The 12,849-nt window shown below is 41.0% G+C and overlaps 1 protein-coding gene across 5 annotated transcripts in view; it reads left to right on the forward strand.

Moving 5' to 3' along the window:
- Positions 1 to 12,849, forward strand: part of LOC100466970 (nuclear pore complex protein Nup214) — an 82,234-nt gene that overhangs the window by 14,496 nt on the left and 54,889 nt on the right. For all 5 annotated transcript variants that reach the window (XM_034664687.1, XM_034664689.1, XM_034664688.1 and 2 more), the window contains 4 exons: positions 1,678 to 1,781; positions 3,663 to 3,845; positions 4,529 to 4,614; positions 4,715 to 4,798. In XM_034664687.1, coding sequence (XP_034520578.1) covers positions 1,678 to 1,781; positions 3,663 to 3,845; positions 4,529 to 4,614; positions 4,715 to 4,798 — 457 coding nt within the window. The remainder of the gene's footprint in view (positions 1 to 1,677; positions 1,782 to 3,662; positions 3,846 to 4,528; positions 4,615 to 4,714; positions 4,799 to 12,849) is intronic.

Genomic DNA, 12,849 nt, shown 5'->3' on the forward strand with positions numbered 1-12,849 from the left:
TGGGAGTGTGATGAATCCCCTCTTGCCTTGGGGAGTTTGAGACCACGGACTCTACGTTTTCTGCCATTTCCATCCCATACCTGGTAAATGGACTGGTAGTAGGAAAAAGAATGAAGCGATCCTTGTCCTGCCCCGCTGTGTCTCTCAGCCCTTGTGGTGTTGCTGGAGGACTGTGGGTGTTTACTGTCTTAGCAAGAGAGAGCAGGCTCCCTGCCTGCCACTCATCAAACGACCACCTCCCTGTTGCATCTAGAATCACTTTGTTCCTCCATGCGTTTTCACCTTTGCTCTGTGTCCAAACTAAAAGAAAAGCATGCAGCTTTTGGGGGAACACTTCCCCCATTCAAAAGGAAATGCTTTTCTTTTTTTCACAGTACTAAGCAGATAATAATAGCATTTATCGAGCACATACCACGCGCAAAAGAAAGGTAAGGAAACAGATACTGGAACTGTGCAGGTGTCCCCATGAATCAGTGCTGGAGCCTGGCTCTGGTGCGGAGCCTGTGCTCTTCCCCACTGCGCCGCGCTGGGCCGTCCCCGCAGCTGGATAAGTGGCGGTGGAAAGGGGAACATAGAAATACAACGTGGGATCTGTTGCTATGGCAGTGCAGATGAGGGAGCAGCTAAGCCACAGAGAAGAAGTCTCTATGACAGGCCTTAAAAGAGAAGTTGACTTTTCTGGTAGACAGAGTGGGAGGGCACTCAGAAGCAGCAGCTTGCGAACGCACGAGGCACGGCGGCAGTTGAGATGCTCGAGGGAGAGGGCCTCCCTGCAGCCATCTGAGTAGTGAGCTGCGAGTTATCCCCGGTGCTAAGGTTACTACTGCTTCCTGGAATCAGCCTGGCTCTTCTTGAAGGCCAGTTTGCTCTTTTTTACTCGGGGCGTACACCCTTAGCCAAAAGTAATTTCGAAAATACAGTTAAGCACAGTAAGAACTTTGTACAGGTGTAAAAACTTATTCCTAGCGTATAGCACATTGTCTTTCTCTGTATACATGTTTAATGGAATGCTTCATCTTGATTTCACTTTTCATTTTTGAGAGTCGGGTTGTGTAGCCATGAAAGTTAACACCAGACTGAAGTTTAAAGAAAATTACTGTAGGCCTCAAATAAATCGGTGTGAATTTTCGTGAATGGTCAGTTCCCTGTCTAGTGCTGATACTATTCTTTGAGAAGAGATGAGTTTTTCCTAACTGGTAAGAAGACTTACATGTCCTGTGCTATGAATAGATAGGTTCAGAATTATTTTCAGCACTTTTGTAGGATAATTTTGTCTGTATTATAGTTAATTTCATGGGTGGGAGAGCAAAAGCCAAATGGATGTGTGGTTGGAGCAACAGAGTGCAGTGGAAAATTCCTGGAGCACGTTGAGTTACTTTATAGGAGCTGACAAATGAGAATAAGCAGCCGCGTGTGTTCCCTGGAGCCCTGGGCCGGCACACCCAACCTGCTTGTCTGTGTTGGTAGCTGCTTCTCTGTCACAGTTAAAAAGGTTGAGTTCTGTTGTTTTATTTTAATTATAACGTTCTAATGATTATATTAAAGCCTCTTTTATTTTCTTTGTTCACTATGGTTCTTGGTATAGAAATATTGTATAATTATTTTGATTGTTTTGGTACACCCTCCTCCAGCTACTGGAAAACTCAAGTCATTTGCCTTCTCGCCTTTTTCTTGTAGGAAATTCGGCGCCTTCATCAATACGTGAAATTTGCTGTCCAAGATGTGAACGATGTGCTAGACTTAGAATGGGATCGGCATCTGGAACAAAAGAAAAATCAAAAGTGAGCGAGGTCTCTTATCCACCACGGGCTGCAGGCGATACTACTGTGGCCTTTTTAACATAACTTGCGGGCCCTGATTCAGAACCCTGCGGTGGTTCATTCTCTTTGACCCAGTCACTGTATTTCTGAAATTTGTTCTACAGAAATTATAGCAACCTTTGCAACAGTTTACATAAAAGAATTTATATTGCAGCATAATTTAGGACAGTGAAAAATTGGATTCAGCCTAATATTAGAAGTTAGAGGAGTGGCTGAATAAGTCCAGTCACATTTTTTTCTTAACGTGGAGAACTGTGTAACCACTGAATTTTTTCCCCCCAGAAAATAAGGAAGAGGTAAGATAAAAATCATACTGGATGATCTCAGTTTGGAAGTCTGAATGTAGAAAAGAGGCTAGAAATAAATCTGTCACAATATTTAGCTGTATCTGTGAGATGGGATTAAGAGAAATTTTTCTTTTATACTTTTCTGTATATTCCGAATCTTCTTGTTGAGAAAGCATTCCTAATTAGTGTGGATAATTGGGAAGAGAGGCGCAGGAAAACCTTGTACTACCCTGGTCTTCTGTCCCCAGATGTTTGGTTGTATGCCATCTGTTTTCCTGAAGGAATAGAAGGCAATACTTGGTGAGAACAGTAAAGTGCCCACAGGAAAGCCAAGAATCAGATCAGCCCTCAAAGTGCTTGGCTTCTGAAACACCTACACTTGATTAGTGTGATTAGGCCTGTAAGGAACCAAACTGGGAAATGATCTGTTTACTTGTTCTGTGGGATCACAGAACTTGTAAGTGGGACAAGCTGGGTGTGATGTCAGGGGCTGGGCTAGAATGTGCTTAAAATTCAGTAAACAGAATTTAATATGTCATATTGTACAACACAGAGGAAGGCTCTGTACCTGACCTGAGAGCCTCAGTTTGGAGCATAGGTAGGGGATGGTAGAGGTGAGCATGGATGCTGCAGACGCTGGTCAGGGGGAGGATTCTGTGGCCTGGGCACTTGTCCCTTGGGCAGTCGATCCCCATTAGAGATTTCACAGCTCACTGCGCTGGTTCTGAATTCATGTTCAAGCGCATGGGAGGGACTGACTTGACCTGACAGCAGGAGCTTTCTGTTCTGCATGACAGATGGATTGCTCTCTGCCAATTAATAAGTTGCTTCTTACAAAGTATATGATGCTAACAGAGAAACCAGGCTTTCTTCCCCTTTATGATAACCGTGCGTTTTCTACTTTACATATATTTTTTTTAAGTTCCTTTTCTGCAGAGTTTAAGTTCATAAATCTATACTTTTCTAGCGCATCTCTGTTTTCAAGTCCTTCTAAATATTACCTTGTACCCTACTGAAATGCCTTTTTAAAAATTTATGTTGAACTGCCCCGTCACCAGAAAGGAAAGGCCTGTTGTTCCTTTCTTGTTTTAGATCTTTCAGGTGGGGTACCTCCTTGTTGCTACACCAAGATCTTATCCCAGTGTTGCTTAACAGCACACTGAAGAAATGACTGATTCCCATAGATCTCTAGTGGACCCCAGGGCTTTTTTTTCTTGGTGTAATTGACATGCAGGAAAATAGACAAACCCTAAGTATGTAGCTGAATGCATCCCCTCCCCCATCTTTGACACTGTCTCCCACCCTTTTCGTCCCCGGCAACTCTGTGAGGTTTTGTCTGATGATGCTGGCCTTTGCTACAGGCCCAGCCTACTTGCCCTAAGCTTCTCCTTCCTCATTCTTTATTTTCCTTGTGAAGCTTTCATCCCCTTTTTATAATCTGGTTAATTTCTCGATGCTGCCTGTCCACCGGGGGTTCTCCATTTTATTCTTTCACTGTTAAAGTTGTAGTACTTGGACCATTCATGTTGAATTCTTTCCTCCTTGCTGTCAACAGACGCTTGCTTGTGCCAGAGCGGGAGACCCTGTTTAACACCCTAGCCAACAACCGGGAAATCATCAGCCAGCAGAGGAAGAGGTTAAATCACCTGGTGAACAGTCTCCAGCAGCTCCGTCTCTATAACCAGACCTCCCAGTGGAGCCTTCCCTCGGATGTCACCTCCCAGAGCGGCACTCATGGGTGTGCAGGGGAACAGGCCTGTTGGTGCTACTGGCACTCGATGAATGTGGTTGAAGGAATAGATAACTGTTCGGGAGTCAGGCGCAAAAGTCGTAGAGTAGTTCAGATGTGGGTTTGAAAGTGACTGCTGTTGCCTCTGTGATCCTGGTCAGGTTCCTCACCCTCTCTGATCCTTTGTTCCTTTGGCTTAAAAATGGGCGTAACAATACCTGCCTCAGGGGATGACTGGAGAGTTAAATTAAGCGTGCCAAATGAAACAGGCGCCAGTAGACGTGGCAGAGTCTCTAGAAATAGCGCTGTTCTGTTGAAAATTACCTGGTAGAATTAGGTTGACTAACGTGTTTAGAAGCTCAGACTTGTCATTTTGTTTGAGTAGAAACTTGCAGTCCTGGCAGTTAGACAGTTTACTCCTGAAGTTACCAGGGTGATTTTATGTTTCTGCCTTTAAGCCAAATGTGTACATTCTAACTGCCCTTTGTGCTATAGCTCTCTAGTGCTGTGTTTGCCAGGGGTTGGGGGGGGAGGGTGTTCAAGATTGTAATCTCTTCCTTTTGGATTGATTATGTTGATTGATTGGTCAGATTTCCTGTTTCTGTGTTGGGGAGCCTTTCATCTCTCACATTTATATTTGAAGAGATTTCTTACGTCATAGTTGGTTTGTATATAACATGATCCTTTTTCAGTTTTGACAGTGACCTCGAAAGTCTCCGTAACGCTTTGTTGAAAACCACCATAGAATCTCACACCAAGTCCTTGTCCAGAGTGCCAGGTAAACACATTTTTCTCATTCTTTAACTCTCTGTGTTTTCTTCTGTTGCCTTCTTAAAAACGAAGTCTTAAGCACTTATGGGTTCATGAATTTCTTGTAGCTAAGCTGTCCCCTGTGAAACAAGCACAGCTGAGAAACTTCTTGGCCAAGAGGAAGACCCCCCCAGTGAGATCTACTGCTCCAGGTAAAGGGAACTGGTCCTGAATTTTTTAGGATCACACATGGAGTACCTGGTATGGAAGTAGGATGGAAGGAAGAGTCTGTGTGTATCCATGTCTGTGTTTTCCTTTAGTGCTTAATAGGAAATAGAGAAAATGTCCCCAGAATCTGTTGTGCATCTGAATATTAGAGCAGGGGCTGCTTATACATACTGGACAGGGCAGTTCAAGCTAGTTGCCGTGGCTCTGACATTGTGTTCTGCAGTCCTTCGGTTACGTGGTGGTGCTGCCCAAGGGTTTGGAGGAGCCTGAGCTGGCGCCAGGGACCCAGGCCTCCGCTTTGTCTGGAGATGCTTTACTTGCCTAATTTGTATGGGCTTTGAGTAGAATTGCATTCGGGTAGGGGGAACTACTTAGGAAATAAAGCAAAATGCTGATAAGGGAATGATGGCACAATGCACTTGTGGAAAAGAAGCCATGTGACTATTGAAAAAAATTTTTGTCATTAAATTATCTAGATTATTATCTCAATTTTCTTTTTAAAAAATACTTGTCATGTCGGGTGCCTGGGTGGCTTAGTTGGTTGAGCATCTGACCCTTGGTTTCGGCTCAGGTCATGATCTCGTGGTTGTGGGATCGATCCCTGCCTTGGGCTCTGCACTCAGTGCAGAGTTTGCCCCAGATTCTTTCTCCCTCTTCCCCCTCTCCCTGCTTGAGCATGCGCCCTTACGCCCTCTCTCTCTCAAATGAATAAATATTAAAAAAAAAAAAATACTTGTCAGGGGTGCCTGGGTGGCTTAGTCCGTGAAGTGTCTGCCTTCAGCTTGGGTCATGATCCCAGGATCCTGGGATCGAGCCCCCATCGGGCTCCCTACTCAGTCGGAAGCCTTCTCCCTCTCCCTCTGCCTGCCGTTCCCCCTGTTTGTGCTCCCTCTCTCCCTGTCTCTCCTTCTGTCAAATAAGTAAAATCTTTAAAAAAAAAAAAAAAATACTTGTCATATACAGCTTCATACCTAATCATGCTTTGCTTTAGTGCCCATATCTGCTTTTCTCTTCGAAATTCTGTTTTGAGTTGAAACTGTTTTTTTATATCAACAGCAAATGCTTTTTGGTAATTAAAGTAGCGGAAGGAAGTTTAATTTAATCATACTGTGCCATGATTTAGTAATTCTTCTGTAATCATATAGTGTTGAGTAAGGTAAATAGTAGTCATAGATCAGGGAATTTTTTCTTTCTGTGAGTAGTCTCCACGCGCAGTGCGGGGCTTGAACTCATCACCCTGAGATTAAGACCTGAGCCGAGACCAAGAGTTGGATACTTAGCCAACTGAGCCACCCAGGTGCTCCGACAAGGGAATTTTTAATAGCCTTTTTTTTTTTAATCTAAAGAATACATTTTCTTGGGTAGAAGAATAGAAAATAACTCGTATCCCTCAATCCAGGTGTGTCATTAGTTCATTTTGGTTTATTCCCAAACTTTTTTCTTTGCATACATAGATTCGGTTTTTTGAAAATGAGATTGGGACTATAACATTTGAGTTTTGTATCTTAACGATTTCCTAGTATGAAACAGAAAGTAAATGTTGGCAAGAATATGGAAAATTGGAACCCTCGTGCACTGTTGGTGGGAATATAAAATGGCGCAGCCATTGTGGAAGCCAGTTGGGTAGTTCCGTAAAAAATGGAAAAGAGGTTTACCATGTGATGCAGCAAATCATTCATGGGTAGGTACCCAAAAGAACTGAAAACAGGAACTCAAACAGGTATCTGTGTACTCAGGTTCCCAGCAGCACTATGCACAGTAGCTAAAAGGTAGGAGCAAGCCAGTTGTCCATCCACGTCTGAATGGATAAGCGCAGTGGCGTATATGCACACCTTAAAAGGGATGGAAATTCTGATGACGTGCTACACTGTGGATGAACCTTGAGGACGACATGCTAAGAGAGATGAGCCAGTCACCAAAAGACAAACACTGTATGATTCCACTTATATGAAGAGGTCCTTAGAGTCATGAAATTTACAGACACAAAAAGAATGGCAGTTGCCAGGGACCTAGGGGGAAAGGGGGATCCTGTAGACAGGGTACAGAGTTTTAGTTTTACAAAATGAAAAGAATTCTGGAGATGGATGGTTGCACAACAGTGGGAACGTATTTTAAACCAGGGAAGTGTGCACTTAAAAAATGGTTAAGGTGGTAAATTTTAATGTTTTGTGTATTTTGCCACAATAAAAAAAATGGGGGAACATTTTTAAAATTAAAAAATAGCTTTCGTGAGCCTTTTCTCTGCCTTCTGTTTTTAAATATTGAACATATGCCTTCTAATGACTGCAGACTATTTCCTTGTATTAGAAGGCTGTAATTTACTTATCCAGTTCCTGTTAAGTATTGATTTTATTGCCAAGATTTTGCTCAGAACATCCTTGTTCACAAATCTTTAACCACATCTCTGATTGTATCTTTGTAATAAATTCCTTAGAAGTGAGATTTATGTAACTTATTTGATCATTCAACAAATATGATTGCCTATTTTGTTCCAGACAGTGGTTAATAAGAGAAACGTGGTCTCTGACCACATCAGACTTTCAATTAGGAAGATAATACAGACATTAAGCAGAAACTGCACGTTACACTCGAGCACTTTAAATCTAGGAAATACACTATAAAGAATAATTCGGAGCATATAAACATATTAACTTTTTTTAAAGATTTTATTTATTTGAGAGAGAGAGCCACCCAGTGAGAGAGAGAGCACGAGCAGAGGAGAGGGGCAGAGGAAGAGAGAGAAGCAGACTCCCTGCTGAGCAAGGAGCCCGATGCCGGGCTTGATCCCAGGACCTCAGCCGAATGCAGCCACTTAACTGGCTGAACCACCCAGGCGCCCCTCAACATTTAATTTTTAAAGTTGTGAACTATAACACATTTATAGAAAAGAAGACAAAAATGTCCAGAACCTTGTCATTGCCAACTTCCTAGATGCCTCTTGTGCCCCCCCCAGACTTCCTGCTCCCAAGAGGTAGCACTGTATGAACGTTAGTGAAAGTATGCCCTTGCTTTTATTTGCTTGGTTTTTTCCTTTTGATATTTGTAATTTTTACTTGCTATTTTGAAAAATTTCAAAACTCCAGCTGCAAGAATAATACTGAGCACCCACTTACCCTTCACCCATATTTTCTAGTAGCATTGGTCACAATTGCTTGATTTTTCTCCTCTCCACCACATGTGCTCACATTATTGTTATTATTTTTTTAATATATTTATTAAATTTTTTATCTTAATTCCAGTATAGTTAACATACAGTGTTATATTAGTTGCAGGTGTACAATACAGTGAGTCAACAATTCTGTACATTTCTCAGTGCTCATCATGACAAGTGTCCTCTTTAACCCCTGTCACCTCTTTCACCCAATTCTCCAGCCACCTCCCCTCTGGTGACCAGCAGTTCATTCTCTGTAGTTAAGAGTCTGTTTCTTAGTTTGCCCTCCTTTCTCCTTTTTTCCCCCTTTGTTCGTTTGTTTTGTTTCCTAAATTCTACATATGAGTGAAAACATATGGTATATGTCTTTCTCTGACTCAGTTTTTCGCTTAGCATTATATTCTCTAGGTGCATCCTTATTGTTGCAAATGACAAGATTTCATTCTTTTTTATGTCTGTACACACACACCCCACATCTTAATCCATTCATCTATTGATGAACACTTGGGCTGCTTCCGTAATTGGGCTATTGTAAATAACGCTGCACTAAACACCGGGTGCATGTATCCCTTTGAATTAGTGTTTTTCTTTGGGTAAGTACCCAGTAGTGCAGTTCCTGGATTGTAGGGTAGTTCTATTTTTAATTTTTTTGAGGCACCTCCATACTGTCTTCCAGAGTGGCTGCACCAGTTTGCATTCCCACCAGCAGTGCATGAGGGCTCCTTTTCTCCACATCCTCACCAACACTTGTTTCTTGTGTTTTTGATTTTAGTCATTCTGACAGATGTGAGGTGATATCTCATTGTAGTTTTGAATGCATTTTCCTTATACTGAGTGATGTTGAGCATCTGTCCGTGTGTCTATTGACCATCTGTATGTCTTTGGAGAAATGTTTGTTCATGTGTTCTGCCCATTTTTAATTGGATTGTTTGGTTTTTGGTGTTGAGTTGTATAAGTTCTTTATGTATTTTGGATTCTGATCCTTTATGGGATATGCCATCTGCAAATATCTTCTCCCATTCAGTAGGTTGTCTTTTAGTTTTGCTGTGCAGAAGCTTTTAATTTTGATGTAGTCCCAATAGTTTATTTTTGCTTTTGTCTCCCTTATCTCAAGAGACATATCTAGAAAGATGTTGCTACGGCCAATGTCAGAGAAATTGCTGCCTGTGCTCTCTTCTAGGACTTTTAGGGTTTCAGGTCTCACATGTAGGTCCTTAATCCATTTTGAGTTTATTTTTGTGTGTGGCGTAAGAAAGTGGTCCAGTTTCATTCTTTTGTATGTGGCCGTCCAGTTTTCCCAACACCATATGTTGAAGAGACTGTCTTTTTCCCATTGTATATTCTTTCCTCCTTTGTCAAACACTAATTGACCACGTAAGTGTGGGTTTATTTCTGGGTTTTATATTCTGTTCCTTTGATCTATGTGTCTATTTTAATGTGCCAGTACCATAGCATTTTCATTACTGTAGCTTTGTAACATAACTTGAAATCTGAAACTGTGATGCCCCCAGTTTTGTTTTTCTTTTTCAAGATTGCTTTCACTATTTTTGATCTTTTGTGGTTCCATACAAAGTTTAGGATTATTTGTTCTAGTTCTGTGAAAGATGCTATTGGTGTTTTGATAGGGATTGCATTAAATGTGTAGATTGCTTTGGGTAATATAGACATCTTGACAATATTTGTTCTTCCAATCCATGAACTTGGAATGTCTTTCTTTTTTTTTTTTTTTAAGATTTATTTTTTTATTTCAGAGAGAGAGTGTGTGTGCAAGGGGGGCGAGGGGCAAAGGGAAAAGGAGAGAGAGAATCCCGAGCAGGCTCGCCGCTGAGCACAAAGCTCAGGATCCCAGGACCCTGAGATCATGACCTGAGCAGAAATCAAGAGTCAGACGCTTAACTGACTGAGCCACCCAGGAGCCCCTGTGTTTCCTTTTTTTNAGCCTGATGTGGGGCTCGATCCCATAACGCCGGGATCACGCCCTGAGCTGAAGGCAGACGCTTAACCGCTGTGCCACCCAGGCGCCCCTCTATTATTATTTTTGATGAACTATTTGAAAATAAGTTGCAGACAGGACTTGTTACTGCTAAGTATTCCAGCATGTGTCCTTCAAGAACAAGATGTTCTCTTACACAATAATACAATGATCAGATTTAAGAAATATAACATTGACAGAACACTGTTATCTAATATGCAGTCCATACTCACAATTTGCCAGCTGTCGCTCTTATGACCTTCATAGCACCTCTCTTAAAAATCAAGGATCCAGTCCAGGATTGGACACTGCATTAAGTTGTCATTCTCTTCAGTCTCCTTAATTTTGCTTTTCTTGTCAGTTTTATTACCTGAGCAATGTCTCCTCAGACACTGTCATTTGGTGTTGCCTGTTTTTTGGGGTTTTGCAAGCCGTGTACATCCATGCATTTATTCTCTGGATGGATTTTTCTCATTCCACATCAGGTTGGTGAGAGTAACCCATGCCGGCATGGGAAGCTGTGATTTGCTTTGTTACTGCATAGTGATTGGCTCTATAAATGTGCTACATTTGCTTATCCATCCTCCTCTTAGTGGACATTTACTGTTTCCAGTTTCTGGCTGTAATAGAATAGAATGTTGTTCTGAACATCTTGGGCACATGTGTACTCCTTATATTTGGTCACGTGGCCAGGAATGGAATTGTTGGCTCCTACTCTGTCCACACACCCAGCTTTAGTAGATTCTTCTATACGGTTTTCCACAGTGGTTGTACCAGCTTATTTTACTTATACCATCAAGGTATGACTACCTCAGTTTTCTACATTTTTGCCAAGCCTAATATTGTCAGTCTTTTTCCTTTTAACTACTTTTGTGTAACCCTTGTATGTGTTACTAAGTATCTGGTTAATAGTTGACTTTCGTGAAGTGCGTGATTGCATCTTTTGCTCATTCATCTATTGGTTAATCTGTCTTACTGATTTATGAAAGTTTGTATTCATTCTGGATTCCAGCCCTTTGTTGGTTATGTGGATTGTAGGTACTCACTTTTTGCTTTTTTCCCTCTTAATGATGTCTTTTGGCAAACAGAAGTGCTTCATTTTAAAATAGACTTACCAGGTTTCTCTTTTGCAGTTGGTACTTTCTATGTTCTCTTTAAGAAATCCTTCTCTAGTGCTGGGTAACAGGAGTATGCGTGCACTTTTTTATTGTCTGAAAATATTAATGGTTCCCCTTTCAAATTGAGATCTTACCATCTATCTGGAGTTGATTTTCTTTTAAACAGCTGCATCGAGGTATAACTTACATATTAGAAAATTCATCTTTTGTAAGTGTAGAGTCTGATGATTTTTATTAAACTTGCAGAATTGTGTAACCATCACCACAGTCCAGTTTTAGAACACTCCTACCACTCAGGAAGTTTCTTCGTGCTTGTTTGTAGTCATTCCCTCCTCTGCCCCCAGCAGCCACTGATCTGTTTTCTTTCTGTAGGGATCTGCCTTTTTTTGAAATTGCATATAAATGGAATCATAGGTAGTTTTTTTGTTTGGTTTCTTTCACTTAGTATGTTTTTCAGGTTCACGCATGACGCATAACATATATAAGTAGTTCATGCCTCTTAATTGCTGAGTGGTGGTCCATTGTATGGGTGTACCACATTTTGTGTGTACTGTCTGGAATTGATTTGTGCATAAGGAATAAAGTACGGCTCACGTGTTTTGTGTTTCGAGATCAGATTGTCCCGGTAATGTTTACTGAAAAGACTCCTTCGCTCCCTGCTTGTGGCCACCTTTGTTGTAAATCAGTTATCCTTATGTGTAGGTCTCTTGGTGTCATACAGTGATTAGAAACCACTGCTACCACACTGCCTTAATTACCTTGTACTAAAATAAATCTCAGCACTGTTCTTTTTCTAGATTCTAAAGCTGTGCTGTCTTAATACAGTAGCCTGTTTAAATTAATAGAAACTAAACTAAGCTAAAAATTCAGTTATACACTCCTAGTAGCCACGTTTCTAGTGCTCAGTAGGCCCATGTGACTAGTGGCTACTGTAACAGGATAGTAGTAATTTCATTGTCACAGAAAGTTCTGCAGTCTACGACAGCGGTTGGCAACCTTTTTCTTTAAGGGCTGGGTAGTAAATATTTTAGGCTCGCTGGTCTCCTGGTTTCTGTTGTACCTAATTCAGCTCTGCCGTTGTGATAGGAAAGCAGCTACAGACAGTATTCAAATGAGTGGGCGTGTCAGTGTTTCAGTAAAACTCTATTTATAACAACAGGTAGCTGTCCCATGGTTTTAGTTTGCTGACCTATGATCTAGAATGTTTTGGCTCTTCTGGGTGCTTTGCATTTCCATATTAATATTGGAATTGTCTTTGTAAATTCTGTCCCCCTCAACCCTCGAAGAAAAGTTGAGATTTTGATTGGAATTGTATTAAATCTAGATCGACTTGAGAGAATTGGCATTTGTACCGTGTTAATCTTTTAGTTCCTAAACATGATGTATTTTTATCTGTGTCTTTAATTTCTTTCAGTGTTTTCTTTGTAAAGAACATACACGTCTTTTGTTAGATTTATTCCTATGAGTTTAATATTTTTGATGTTGCTGTAATGGTGGATTTTCTTCATTAAATTTCATTTTATGTTAGATGTGATAATAGAAATATATTGAATTTTTTGTGTGTTGACTTTGTATTTAGCAACCTAGCTAAACTCATTTATTCAAATAATGTACGTAGCTATTTCTTGAACTTTCTATGGGAACAGATACAGTCTCTTTAGGTACTAATACTTTTGTTTCTTCTTTTTTTGGTCCTTTATTTTTCTTACCTTATTTCACTTGCTAGGACCTCCAGTGCAGAGTCCGTTAAAGTGGTGAGTGGGCGTCTGTAGTTCCCCATGAGATGTGAGGTTT

The sequence above is a fragment of the Ailuropoda melanoleuca genome, chromosome 7 (assembly GCF_002007445.2).
Source record: "Ailuropoda melanoleuca isolate Jingjing chromosome 7, ASM200744v2, whole genome shotgun sequence".
Taxonomy (NCBI): Eukaryota; Metazoa; Chordata; class Mammalia; order Carnivora; family Ursidae; genus Ailuropoda; species Ailuropoda melanoleuca.